The sequence below is a fragment of the Haliotis rubra genome, unplaced genomic scaffold (genome assembly GCF_003918875.1).
Source record: "Haliotis rubra isolate DU_JTF1 unplaced genomic scaffold, ASM391887v1 Scf60, whole genome shotgun sequence".
In the NCBI taxonomy this organism is placed as follows: domain Eukaryota; kingdom Metazoa; phylum Mollusca; class Gastropoda; order Lepetellida; family Haliotidae; genus Haliotis; species Haliotis rubra.
In genome coordinates, this window is record NW_025767302.1 from 2787934 (window position 1) to 2803811 (window position 15878).

General features: G+C 38.9%; 1 protein-coding gene across 1 annotated transcript in view; it reads right to left on the reverse strand.

The window, feature by feature from the left end:
* Positions 1-457: 457 nt before the first annotated feature.
* Positions 458-15878, reverse strand: part of LOC124255456 (flocculation protein FLO11-like) — a 45356-nt gene continuing 29935 nt past the window's right edge. The window contains exon 2 of the mRNA XM_046689371.1: positions 458-751. Coding sequence (XP_046545327.1) covers positions 458-751 — 294 coding nt within the window. The remainder of the gene's footprint in view (positions 752-15878) is intronic.

Here is a 15878-nt window from a genome sequence, read left to right on the forward strand (position 1 = left end):
TTGGTCTCTATAACAGACCACGTTACCCTGTCCTGTCCAGTTGTGATCTCTATAACAGACTACGTTACAATGTCCTGCCCAATGATAATCTCGATAACAGACCACGTTCCATTGTCCTATACAGTTGTGATCTCGATAACAGACCATGTAACCCTGTCCTGTCCAGTGATAATCTCGATAACAGACAACGTTCCATTGTACTGTTCAGTTGGGATTTCGATAACAGACCACGTTGCCATGTCCTGTCCAGTGATGATCTCGATAACAGACCACGTTCCATTGTCCTAACCAGTGATAATCTCCATAACAGACCACGTTCCCGTGCCCTGACCAAGATAACGTTCCCATTAATGTGTTTGGTATTATCCATTGTCCTGTCCAATGATGATCTTGATAGCAGACCACGTTCACATGTCCTGTTCAATGCTAATCTCGATAGCAGACCACGTTCATTGCCCTATTCAGTTGTGATCTCGATAACAGACCATGTAACCCTGTCCTGTCCAGTTGTGATCTCGATAACAGACCACGTTCCCATGTCCAGTCTAGTGATGATCTCGATAACAGACCACGTTCCATTGTCCTGTCCAGTTGTGATCTCGATAACAGAACGACTTCCACTGTCCAGTCCAGTGATGATCTCGATAACAGACCACGTTCCCATGTCCAGTCCAGTGATGATCTCGATAACAGACCACGTTCCATTGTACTGTCCAGTTGTGATTTCGATAACAGAACGCATTCCATTGTCCTGTCCAGTGATGACCTCAATAACAGATCACGTTACCCTGTCCAGTTGTGATCTTGATAACAGACCACGTTCCATTGTCCTGTCCAATGATGATCTCGATAACAGATCACGTTCTATTGTCCTGTCCAGTTGTGATCTAGATAACAGACCACGTTCCATTGTCCTGTCCAATGATGATCTCGATAACAGACCACGTTCCATTGTCCTGTCCAGTGATGGCCTCAATAACAGATCACGTTACCCTGTCCTGTTGTGATCTCAATAACAGACCACGTTCCCCTGTCCTGTTGTGATCTCGATAATAGACCACGTACCATTGTCCTGTCCAGTTGTGATCTTGATAACAGACCACGTACCATTGTCCTGTCCAGTTGTGATCTCGATAACAGACCAGGTTCTATTGTCCTGTCCAGTTGTGATCTCGATAACTGACCACGTCCCATTGTCCTATCTAGTTGTGATCTCAAAACAGACCACGTAACCCTGCCCTGTCCAGTGATGATTTCGATAACAGACCACGTTCCATTGTCCTATCCAGTGATAATCTCGAGGACAGACCACGTTCCCGTGCCCTGACCAAGATAACGTTCCAATTAATGTGTTTGGTATTTTCTGCAAGACGAATGAAGGTATATTTAGGCTGGCCGCCAAGATCTTTATTTTTGTGATATGTCTAATGAATACAACACGATTTATCATTTTAGCTACAATCGTTCCATATGATGAAACATAAAACATTAGGTTTCAGAGAATCAGTGTCGTATTCTTCGACATAAACCTATCCATCATCGACACACTATTGCGCAGATACGGTTCCATTTATTTGTAACAATTAAAGTGACACAACCCTTTTCATATCTATTTGAAATCCCTGGCAAACGCAAAGTCGATTGTACTATATCATGCGCATATGTTCACTATCAAACATCGATTACACCGGGTGTTCTTGAAAAGGAGAGTATGCCCTGATGAAAACGTAAACACGTTGTTCACCTGATGAAAACTTAAACACATTGGTCAACTGATGAAAACTTAAACACATTGGTCACCTGATGAAAACTTAAACACATTGGTCAACTGATGAAACCTTATACACATTGTTCACCTGATGAAAACTTAAACACATTGTTCACCTGATGAAAACTTAAACACATTGGTTAACTGATGTAAACTTAAACACATTGTTCCCCTGATGAAAAATTAAACACATTGGTCAACTGATGAAAACTTAAACACATTGGTCACCTGATGAAAACTTAAACACATTGGTCAACTGATGAAACCTTAAACACATTGTTCACCTGATGAAAACTTAAACACATTGGTCAACTGATGAACACTTAAACACGTTGGTCAACTGATGAAAACTTAAACACATTGGTCAACTGATGAAAACTTAAACACATTGGTCAACTGATGAAAACACATATTGTTTAAGTCCAACTAAGAACATGCTTCGGACATGATTTCCGACACTGGCGTGTCAAATATATCCTTCACATGTTACCTTAAAACGTTTTGACGACTTAATTAAGGCCTAGATAGCTGTTGCATGACGCTCTTCGAAATCTCAGTAGAAAGTACACGTCGATTGTAAACCAAACGTTGTGAATACCAAAGGCTGGAGCTTCTGAAATATTGCTACTAAACAATATAAAACCGTAAACAGTTGCTGTCCATAAAGTGTGTGAAAAACGCACGGCACAGTATTTCTAGGTGAACACTTTAACAGCTGACAGAACAATTTGCAGATATTTCTGACATAAAACACGTTTTCCGGACGACCATCCACATTTAAGTGAAAGTAAGTCTTCACATGATAAACTACTTTCGGGTACTAATAAGGTGTGTCACTTGCAATGAATGTCACTTCGACTCAACAACAACCTTACACTACTTTGATATATAACATTCAGTGAAATATTTCAGCTGGCAGCTGGCAATATAGCCACGGCATCTGGTCTCTGTACTCTCGACATTTCTGGACATTTATCTTCACTGGGCTGTTGAACAATGAACAATGCGATGGTGAATGCGATGTTGAATACTACGGTGAATGCTATGGTGAATGTTATGATGAATGCGATGGTCAACGCGGCGGTGAAAGCAATGGTGAATGCTATGGTGAATGTTATGGTCAACGCGGTTGTGAAAGCGATGGTGAATGCTATGGTGAATGTTGTGGTGAATGCGATGGTCAACGCGATGGTGAATGGTATGGTCTATGCGATGGTCTATGCTAATGCGGTGGTCAATGCGGTGATGAATGAGATGGTGAATGCTATGGTGAATGTGCCTCTAAGGAACTGGTGGACAAATCGTACTGTGACTGAGTACGTTGAGTTTCTCGTCACTTTGAATAATATATCAATTATGTCACTTGACAGCTACTGTGAGACGAGTGAGTGAGTGAGTGAGTATGGTTTTACATCGCTTTCAGCAATACTCCAGCAACATCACGGCGGGGGACACCAGAAATGGGCTTCACACATTGTGCCCATGTGGGGAATCCAACCCGGGCCTTCGGAGTAACGAGCTTTAACCACTAGGCTACCCCACCCCGTGAGAGGAAAGACGAACGGGACATGTATTACAAAAATATAAGCGACAAAACCCTTCCCACATCCATGTAATTACGTTAGTGACACTCAGAGTACGGGTGTGGTGCGGACAGACTAAGGGTCAGACGCAATCGCAAAGCAAATAGATTTAAACCAATGATCGGCGGATCCTTTTACGGCAACGGGAGGCAACTCTGTACCGACATTTAAGTCATAATATGTTTCTTGTCAACACGTATCCGCTGGAAGGGAATGAACACTTACACGTTTTGAAGTCATTTATGGTTGGCGTTAAAATATAAGTTGACTGTAACTTGAGTTAACCTTCAGTAAGAGGAGTAAAGGAATCCTATCTTGATATCTGAATCACTGGAAATGAAGCCAGTCTGAGAAATGTCAGATTATATGTAATGTAATTAGTAATCTCTAGTATGAGGGTGAAAGTAAATTAGAAATACAGAAATCAATATTTTGATGAAATTTCACTTTGCAGCTTTTTCATGTCGACTGCTTGTAAAACACCATTCGGTTCTCTTGTAACTAATACACGTATATACATCATGTACATACAATAAGATGTTCAATTTAAGATAGGGATAACATGTGACAGTGAGAATATAGGCAGAGTGAGTTGTATGCTCCCCAGCGAGCTGAGGACCCAATTGTAATGCACATCGGCTGAGTGAGGTTTTAATATAATCTGCTTTGGGCATAGGTAGTGAAGAGTCTCGCACTAAGCGACCTGTTAATACGTCTGGCACAACGACGGACGGCTGGGTGGCACAGTAGGCAGGTCGAATGTGACATACTATGTGGGTTCGATTCTTTACCTGGTTGAAAGGATATCCACTCACCCTTCGTGGCCAAGTTGATCGTATGTCTGCCGGGAAGGCGAAGGTCGGTTGTTAAAAAGAAATCTTAGAAAACATTGGACTTGTTGTCACCCTGCCTGGTGCTCGTCATTCAGGGGAGAAAACAAGGAATGGTCGTCTCTGAATCAGTATGATGTGTCTGAGTGACGCGTCCAGGTTAAAAATGAGGTCTGGTATCCCAGTGACCTTGCACTATAAACTCGCGTTCGTCCGGACCAGTACAAAGACACACGCAAGCACGCATACACGCACGCATGTATTGGATAAGCGTTCGCTCCTCACGCCGATGACCCGAATTCGATTCCCACATGGGTATTGTTTGTGATGACCATTTCTCGTGTCTTACTAGAATATTGCTAAAAGTGACGTTAAACATCTTCACACACTCACTAAACACTGCACCGCCACACCTCATACGTTTCTGTATCGTGAGGAACACACACGCACACGCACGCAAGCACACAAGCATGCATGCACGCAACAACGCACACAAACACGTTATCAGTTACGGTGACATGTCATACCAAATTGAAATACATCTCCTATTGTAAAGGTAGGACAACGCCAATGCATGTGAAAAGATAGCGGAAAGATAGCTCAACGAAAATACACAGGTTTAATTATTCATCACATTTTTTTTCATTTGATTAAAAAATGAAATGTAATTTTCCAGGAGCAATCAATTCAAGCATTTCAGCACACATGTCAGTGGTGAATTTTGTTTCTAAATCAAGAAGGCTGATATTGGCTGTTTGAGCGCAGGGTATTTATTGTGTAATACATGAAGCGGGACAGGCTTAGGAAGAAGGATCGATGTTCTAGAAGGCACTTCACCAACATTTTCACTTACATTTGACAATTTCCACTAAAATTTATTAAACGTACAAACGCCAAACTTAAACCGTCTAAGACCAACTTTATCGTTATAAATCACAAATGTTTGAAATCAATGGGAGTAAGGAGAAGGGTAGCTTTAAATGCCGGGGAGTAATTCTTTTCATGGAAAAATCTGGAGATGTAAGATACGATAAAAGTTCATTACACCCCTGTCATTGGTAGAACCCTAAAATGACGACAAAAGACCTCTCTTACAGAAATATTCACTTTTCGTGATCACTTGTGATAAGTTTATTGGTGATTATTGATCAGAGGAAGATGAATCAGCCACACAGAATGAACAGTACAGACCCCAGACGCCTGGGGCATCAGAAGTACATGTGTTTAGGTGTTGGGGTACAACTAGAGACGGGGGCATACTGGTCTGTCTTTCGTCAACATTCGACCATTTCCGTAACGGTATCGCCGTTCCCGGAATGATCAAAATGGCCACGAGTTTTCACGAGTTTTCATCTAGTGTCCCGGGCTGGTTGAACAGTGCCCCTCGAAGATAAATTATCTGAATATATCAAACCGTTGGAGAAGTCGACTCGGTCGAATATGTAGTGATGATGTATCGGTGATTTGTTTCGTTTTATCCTCCAATATGATTATATAATAATTATAATAAATATTCAGAGGATTCATCGCGAGCGTTTATAATTTATTATGTGGGATATCAACCGAGTCTGTGTTAATCGGTGTTCATACGAGTGGCGAATTCTATTTATGATTTTCACATTGCTGTTTCATACATCAAAATTAACACCAAAACCTGGTCGAAATCTTATGTATATCTCGTGTGTAGTGATGCATGTCTTCCATTACTCTTGGGACAAAAATAGACAAAATTATTGGCTTCTTCAATTGATGAGAAGAAACACTCCTCAGATGTAAAAAACAACAACATCTTCGACAGTGTTTCGCAGAATAATTGTTACTTTATTAACGGTGAAAACAAGGATTTGGTGTCGTTTAATTATATCTCTGATATAATTTCACAGACACGTCTGCTCACATCCACCGTCTCCCAGTCATCTAATTTGCATACTTAAATACTTATGTCATTGGGGAATGTTTTTATTTCATAAGCTTATATCATGGATATACGCTTTTGGTAAAATGATAAAAGTATATATATAATACACTTTTGTACCAGTCACCAAATCTGTGGGTTTACCGTTAGTCAATTCCATAATTATTATCATTCATTGACCCCGTTAACGTTTAAATCAGCATCAGACCGAATTTGATACTCTCAAACAAAGCTGAACATTATAATCCTGAGTCTCGTTGTTTTTATATTAAACTACAACATCATCAGCTCAACGTTGAGCGACGTCAGGGAAGTACAAGGTTACCCTGAAGTTTGCGGTACTTCGCAAGCGTTGAAGTTTTAATTATGACACAGTGTTGATAAGTATATCCAGGTTTCACCTTTGGTCACATATTGTCTTCAAAGCCAGTTATAGTCTGTTTGCAGTGAAAACGTACCGATGAATTTAACTTTAAACAAAAAAGTAAATCAAATAAAGTGAAATTTAGATTGCGAATCCTCATTATTTTACCTTGCCAATTAAACATATAAATTTCAGAATTTTATTCAACTTAGGATAAAAGTTGTTTAACCGACGATCAGAGATTCAAATCGCTATTGTTGGTTTGTATTACAAGGGAGTAAACGCAGTAATTGGAACAGTGATACAAATGCATGGGCAGTACGTTATAAGCGTTAACTTAGACCAACCCTACTTCTTCTCTGTGTTTCATTTAATGTGCATACCCCCTTGTAATACAAACCAACAATAGCGATTTCAAACTATGATCGTTTGTTAAACAACTTTTATCTTAAGTTGAATAAAATTCTGAGATTTAAATGTTCAATTGGCAAGGTAAAATCATGAGGATTCGTACTTCTAATTTCACTTTATTTGATTTACGTTTTTGTTTAAAGTGAAATTCATCGGTACGTTTTCACTGCAAACAGACTATAATGTAAACGCTGTTATCTTGAACCATATTTACTATCAAATGCTATCACAAATGCTATTGTTTTACCTATCGATACAAATTGTCTCGTTACACGACACATAATTTACGGAAGATATATAAAATTTAAAACAAAATAAAAAAAACACTGATACTGATGTTATTTCATTAAAAATGACATCGTTATTGATACCGTTATCTGAACCAGAGGGCGACAGGAACTGACATTGACATTCTGTGATATATGAACCCAGATATAGAAATACAGAGGAAAGTCTGATAATATCATAAGCTGATATTCAACCTTCTGACGTCATCGCTTACGACAACGTTTCAAACGACGACGCTTGAACACAGGTGCTTCGAGATATCAGACCAGGCACAATCGCTATAGGTCTCATGTGACAGTGTTCAGAAATCTGCAGAGCTGTCAATCAATTAACGCACGAGAAAAGTAAGGTTGAATTATTGTCTTACTGCAATATGGGATTTCTCCTAATGAGCGCCTCGTGTACAGGCAGAGAAAGACTATCTGATTCCTGTTGATTAGCAACGCGTTCTGCAAGGCACTCTAGAGGCTGCGGTGTGATATAGTCAGTATAAATAATGTAAACGTAAACACAGCGCTGATCAATCACTTCTTGGCCAGTCTCTGCTGGGACTCGCAGTGACGTTGAAACCATTTTTAATGCCACGTTATAACCATGGCACAAGATAGACGAAAGCGACTCAAATGATACTATCTGGGCAATTTTCAATGCTAAATTTACAATATACTCCTTCCTCCAAAGGAATCTTATTGTTTGTATACTCAGTAGTGTTAAATGATCTTTGAGGAACACGCACAAGAATTTTACCGACATATGTTCAAAGATTATTAGAAATCCAATTCGAGATGGTATTTGCCAAATATTTGGTGTATGGAACTAGTGGGTATGATGATGCAGTGTGAGAGTTAGGTGGAAGACGAAGTGTCCAGGTGGTTGCCAATTAACATGTTGCCAGGTGGTTGCCAATTTACATGTTGCAGCCGCTCTAAAGAACCGACCCTGAAAGGTTATGTTTTACTACATTCAATGAATAATGGAACCTATTTTGTCTGAAAGCAACAAGTATGGGATTTGCAATATATGAAATCCGATGTAAACAGGCCCCGTTTTACAATTTTACGGCGGTCGTAGCTCTAAAGAATTTTTGTCGAATGCTCGGTGTCACTTACATGTTATTCAACACCTGTAGGTCTTAAAGACATCTGATTCTATCTATACAGATACATTTGGATTACGTTTTATCTACATATTACCAACTATTGAACTAGTGTACGAATGTCACCATTTTACCGATTAAAATTGAATAAATGCAGAAACAATGGTTAGGGTGTTCATAGCACAGTCAGGCTGGTGAGATTCATCATTAGGTCACGGCCCACAGCGACTTAGACTGAATAGCTGCTCAGTCGAATCGACTGAGAACGTTCTGAGAATGTGAAGAACCCTGAAGAATGAAGCCCTCTGCATTACCCAGATGGTTAGCAACCCGTGAATATCCGGTTAGAATTGGTCTCCAGTAACCCATACTTGTCGTAAGAGGCGACTAACGGGATCGGGTGGTCAGGCTCGCTGACTTGGTTGGTTGATGCTTGTCAAAGTATCCCAACTGCTAAGATCGATGCTCATTATGTCAATCACTGTATGCTTGGTTGACACATGTCATCGGTTCCCAATTGCGTAGATAGATGCTCATGCTGTTGATCACTGGATTGCCCGGTCCAGACTCGATTATATACAGACCGCCGCCATATAGCGGGAATATTGCAGAAACTAAACTTACTCACTCACTCACCCAGATGGTTAGCGGAGTTGTATTCTCGGTGGAAGTACGGACACCCTCTTTAACTACATCCTAATTATATTTTTTCTTCATCTATGTTAAAATGTATTGGAAGTGGTGGGTTAGTATATATGATTTGAGGTGTGTTACGCAAATGTGAAAATAACACTACCTCGATTTCTAGATGTGCAGTCTGTGTTGACGCTGAGGCAGAGCAATCAATAGTCACATAAAAATATAATCCGAAAAATGTTGCCTCGACGAAATTATATGTTAATACAACCACAGTATCATGTTCTGTCTCAAGAATGTTGAATACATAATGAGAGTCGCATCCTTTTGAGCAATAGCTGCCATATTTAGTGTGCAATCCTTCATTGTGGAGATCGTTATTCATGGGCGTTTTCCGGCAAGTTAACACAAGAAATGAAATACTTAAAGACAATGAGTAATTTTCTTCCGTCTGAAACCATGGAGATTCTTCGCGACAACAGCAGGGGTCTTGTCGGCAAGTCGAGTCCATTTGTTAGGTCAGGAGCACTAAAGGGAAAAAAATAATCCCGCTTCTGTTACTGTATCTACAGACAATATCACGACATGAGATTAATGGCCCAACCGCATCTTGCAGATGGAGAATTTACACACAGTCTGATAGACACCATCATCGCTATTATCTTGTAATCATCATTTGTCTTAAAATGACGAACGACATCGGGTGTCGAACGTACTCACAAACAAGCTTTCTTGTCATAACGTCTTCTCGATGGCAGCGCTCTCGATAAACAGCGTTTGATGTTTAATAGCTGGCCAAAAACATAAACTATTAAATGGCATATATTGTGTGTTGACATTCAACAATGACATTAACTACTAATAAAAGATAATAATATCAAAGGGTAGAACGGGACGCGAAACCGTATGATCTGCCGCAGCTGTCATTGGCTGGATCGTTTCTGTGGAAGCCAAATGTGGTGGCGAATTTCTCAAACACAGTTTCAATTCTTTGTCATCCTATTATGACAGGTGTTATTCCCGGGACCATTAACTAAATCATCTCATGAAAGCAGCTGTACATTTTCGGCTTAATTTTACATATTATGTCTTTATAGCATGCCGTGTTCCTGGATGTCCATGTTAGTAGCTTCACAGCCAACTAATCACCGTGGCTAAACCACAAATGTGACCTTATTAAAGACAGGATCACATCATCCTCAATAAAAAGCATTATTTAACCAAGTAGAAAACTAAAGTCCAGTAACTTTATACGTGTCTGGTATATAATAGATTCCATAATTTAGAGTTGAACTTGTCTTGTTTCCGAGGGAACCTTGCTTCGATTAGGAACAACATCCTTTTGAAATGTGGTTTGAGTGACCATGTAGACTGACGCCCCTTTATTCTTTTTAAAGGGATGTGTCTTTAGTCACAGCAGAATCATGTAATCTTGTTTTGGATTCAAGATTCATATTGATTCGGATTTTTGATTTCTTATTCATGGCGAACCAGAGTGATTTAAAAGGTAAAGAAACAGTGAATATATATATTGCTTGTATCTCATTGCAGATAACTCCATATACTGTGGGACCCGTGAAGGTCCGGGTTAGAATGAACCTTCAGTAACCCATGATTGTCGTAAAAGGCGACTAACGGGATCGGGTGGTCAGACTTGGTTGACACATGTCATTGGTTACCAATTGCGCAGATCGATGTTCATGCTGTTGATCACTGGATTGTCTGGTACAGACTCAATTTATTTACAGACCGCCGCCATATAGCTGGAATATTGCTGAGTGCGGCGTAAAACTAAACTCACTTACTCCATATACTGTGGATGAGTCCGAGGTTTTCGAGCTGAAAGGTTTGATATTCATCATATGATTGCCAAATGTATACAAAATCTGTAAGTGGCGGGTTGAAACACCCGGTGTTATCGTTGATTTTAAGTGAACACTCACAAATGTTTCGACGCTATTTTTTACGCCCAAAGTAATCGCTAGATAATCGAGGCTGGTTATTTACCGGCGTTTGCATTTGCCTCGTATAGGCATTGAACTCAGTATAGATTACTGAAAATGCGTGAACGACCTGTTTAAGCGTGAACGAGCGAGAATGGCTTTCTCACGTTTTGACGAGTATTTAAGATTCATTAGTGGTGTGTAAAGAATGTGAGAGGAAGGTGATATTGGCCTACCACTGAGGTGAAGCGAGCATGAAAGGTCTTGAGAAGACAAACCATGGACTGGGGCTTCAATTGTGACCACCATGATACAAAAATACCCGGGAACGACAGCGTTGAAATTGACCTCCAGCAACCCATTCTTGACGTAAGATGCGACTAATAGGATCGGGTGGTCAGACTCGCTGACTTGGTTGGTTGATGCTTGTCTAAGTATCCCAACTGCCAAGATCGATACTCGTTATGTCAATCACTGTATGCTCGGTCAAGACTCGATTAAAGCTGATAATAAACAAACAAACAAACAAACAAACAAACAAACAAACAAACAAACAAACACAAAGATGGCAAACCAAAATGGGACAACTCGTACAACTTCGTTGCTACGTATGTAACCGACAGATACACAAAGAAATACCTATCACTTATATTTGAGCTGATATCTTTAGAAGCAACTCACATTTCAGAAACAAATGACTAAAACAGCATTTAGAACCTCTTTAACAACATCCACAGCTTACAAGGACTCAGTTCATGAAACACCCGAGAACAGCAGTGCTTCATCAATAGTGTAAGTAACCCTAACGCTGCAAGCCCTTGTCATCCATTCGGAAGAGCGAGGTTACATAATCATGGAACTAACATCCCTGTTCTTCCCACTGTAATAGCTCGTGGAGAAAACATGGTGATTATGGGGCCTTTGGGAGTCATATGGTCTCGGTCGTTGCTGCTCGCGTACATAGCTCCAACACGCACATGTGCAACTCATAGAGCGATTGAATCTTGTTTTTGACACTTCTCCATGGAAACACATTTGGAAGGGTTTATTTTATTTTAAATGTCATTATGCTTTCCAGAAACGTACAGCATCATAATTGAAGCTGGTAGTGTCAGTTTGTCTGGAAGATAGGAATGGCAAATCACACTCGCAGATATTTCATCAGTTATATTTAGAAGCTTAAAAATGAAGGACTGATATTTAGATTAATAGTTAATAAAATGAAATATAAACTACCGGGCAAAAAAGATTAGATTTGACCAGAAAATGCAAACAGATGCAAAACAAAACAAAAATACACGCATCAAATTCGTCATCATTGGATATTAATTTTGTGTGTGTGTTTTCTTCTTAGCTACTACCAAATAGGCGTTTACTTTCTTTTATCCTGCAGTTATTTAAGATATTATATTACAAATAATAATGAATACGATAGATATAATGACTAAAAATAATTTAATTTAAAAACAAATAATTGTAGGGATTGTATACTTCAGAAATTGTAAAGGTGTTGTGTCAATTTCGCTTGATGAAACGAAACATTGGTCATCGTCGAAGAATATATAGTTCTCGAAACACTCCGTTGACTAATGATCTTGAAATAGAGATCTCTTCGAGTTTATGAAGCTTATTACACATATAGACGTCATTTCCTGCAAAATCAAATATCACATTTCCACACATTTCCAAGTTTTTGCACACATTTGATTTTAAAAGGAATTTTAATCATGACCTTTATTCAGACGTAACTATGTAAATGATTTTTTTGAAAAGCAACTACTATTTGGAAAAGTTTATACACTGATAATGCATTGGTCACTTACACATTCAATGCCTATCACTTGAATCATAGTCCTATTAAAACATTGTTCTATTTGTTGTTATTAGTTTATTTGCGATTTTATCTCGAAACGTATAGGTGTTCCTTTTTCTATTCAATAGTACCACTCGTTGTCCCGAGGCTTTGCATCAATAAATCAGACCCATTATGTTTCAAGATAGCTTTAAGAACATCAAACAACTCAACCCCATTATTTCCGGTCCACGTAATAAACAGTGTTTCCCTTGTATTTTCGCACCGAAAATAATTCAATTCGGATTAAATATTTAACTCTCAACTAACACATGCAAAAAACCTTTACAAGGCGAAATCGAAGTTCAATAGTCTTGATATTTTATTCTAGGCGAGACACAAACACGCCGCTTTGTCTCAGCTGAGCCTCTACTCTGAGAAAAGCAGCTTTTGTACACGTTCTTTAAAACCGTATTTCAATTTATCGTTGAATGGTTAACAAACAGTTATACATTTGGGTTTTATCAATATATAACTGTCATTGATGCTTTTATTCTCAGTTGAATTCAAAAGTCTGCTTAAAATGACAGACAATCAATATATATAACTGATAATTTGGTTCTCCAGAGATTAATGAAATCTCACTAGTATACCTTTGTACAATCAGAATACAGAGTGCAAATGGGAATGAAACAAATTGTCCCTTGGGTAATTGGTAATAGTAATAGCAAGATGCGGGAGTTGATTTCTCGTCGGTACTTTTACCTCATATACTGACATGATGAATAATTTCTAATTGCTCATTCGACCTTACAAACAATATTTAAAAAAAGAATCCTTATCTGAGATGGTTGCATGTCGTAGGTTCTGAACAGTATGAGGGAGATAGAAAACACGTGGGCCATTGAAGTGAAGCCCCATTGACGAAGTTAATGTGTAAATGAACTGGCGATACGTGGTGTATTTATTTTTCAGGAGTTTCGTTCGACGAATGAAAAATGGAAATAACGTCAGTCGATAGCAAGGCGTACATATGATATAGGTAAGTGTACGTTGACACGGTACCTGCATGGCGGTTCTTGTTGGAGACAGATATACTATGTCCAGGCTGACTACTCACGCAATAACTTCTTTGAGTGGTATATTTAGAATTGTTGAATCAGATAAGGACAAACTTTATGGATGAACAACTGATATAAAGAAGTTGTTCATCCATAAAGCGTGTCCTTATCTACTGACGCAATATATGGACAGATACAGTACAAATAGTGCATTAATGTGCATTTGACACTCACATAACAATGGGGCTGAAACCTTTCTTCCTGTAAGCAAATTTCAGTTCAGTCAATCGTGACACACCATCTAGGTCATATGATTACTAGGAAAGAGTTTTGGGATATTTCTTGTATTATATGGGTTTATTCATACTCACATAGTAAGTTTAAAACAATCGGTACCATATAATTTTGTACACACTTATATCAAACGTTGTTCCAATGTTTAACACAATGACTCTTAAATAGGTTGCTATTTTTTCAAAATCGCATTTTCGAGCGTTATATTCATTTCCCATGAAAGACAATACTGTTTAACTACGTACATAGTCCCCGAAAGAAAGCAGCATCAAGGTTCATTGCGAACATGAACAAGACGAATATGGACAGTTACCGCTTCTTGACGCATACAAGGCGGCAGCTCTGAAGCAGTGGTGTTGAATAACTGAACTGCCACTCGGCAACACGCTGAACGACATTTTTATGTGAGGGTGCCAGCTATGTTATGTATATATCGGTTCGTCCAACAGAAGTGCCACCGATGTATAGAGCTTGACAAATTTGTGATCAGTGACCAACTGAACTTGCCATGAAATAAAACATTATGAACATAAATGTTTCTGTGGAAATAATCATTTTTCTCGTAGATCAAATATTCAGTAATACTGGGCTGATCGCTTGCTTCCTTTGTTTCCAAAGAGACCTGTTGGCCTCGTATTCCCGCTTCATCAACATTTACTGATCGATATTGGACATAGGACACGGAGTTGATCACATTTTCTGGCTGATATTTGATATAGAATATGAAGTTGGTCACATTGTCTGGTTGATATTGGATATGGAATATGAAGTTGTCACATTTTATGGTGATATTGGATATGGAATATGAAGTTGTCACATTTTATGGTGATATTGGATATGGAATATGAAGTTGGTCACATTTTATGGCGATATTGGATACGGAATATGAAGTTGGTCACATGTTCTGGCTGATATTAGATATACAATATCGAGTTGATAACATTTTTTCTGGTTGATATGGGACACCCAATATCGCATAAATGCATTTTCAGGTTGATATTGAACGTAGAATATGGAGTTGATCACATTTTCTGGTTAATACTTGACATAGAATATAAAGTTGAGCTGTTTCGCTAATACGACTGACATGCCAGGTTGTTTCAAGCCATGTAGACCTTAGTAACGTGTGCTGAACTGTTCCTTTCCAAATGCATTTGTGCATGGTTATTTTAAAATATATACCTTTTCAGCCAGGCATCAACTGATGCTTTATAACATTTTGAGATGATGTAGCTTACTATAATCTTGGACGGTGACGAATTAGTACACATATGAAGATGCTATAAACATGATAAGGCATAATATGGTACTGAATAATGAAGAATGAATTATACGTTTAATGACCCTCAAAACAATCTGGTGTGATGTTTATCCTCGATCATTCTGTTCCAGTTGTCTATTTAGTTGAAGGGGACTAGTCAGTGAGACAGTGGCCAGGGGATTCCCTTCATATAGCATTCACTTATGTACTTGGCCATGAATCGTATATTTTCAAGCTGCACAGACATGATATCAAGTTTCCATCAAAAATTGAATTTACAAAACGAAATAAAAAGTGCAATTTCAGGAAAGAATAAGTACAAATTGTCCAAATATTTGATTTCTCACCAATAACAATCTAAAAGAAAGTTTCCCCCTTTCATCCATGTGTCATTTGTCAGGAATGGAGCTCTTTGACGGCGGTCCATAAATGTTCGAGCCTGGACCAGACAATCATTTGACTGATATTATGAACACCGATCCCTACCGTCGGAATGCAGTGACACGCAATTAACAAAAGCTAGTGGTAAAGCACCAGTGCTGAACCGATAACCCTACGGTTTAAATACTTTTAAACGTGAAGTGGCTCTAAACCTCAACACACCCTGACAACATCCCCACAGCTTCGATTTCATGA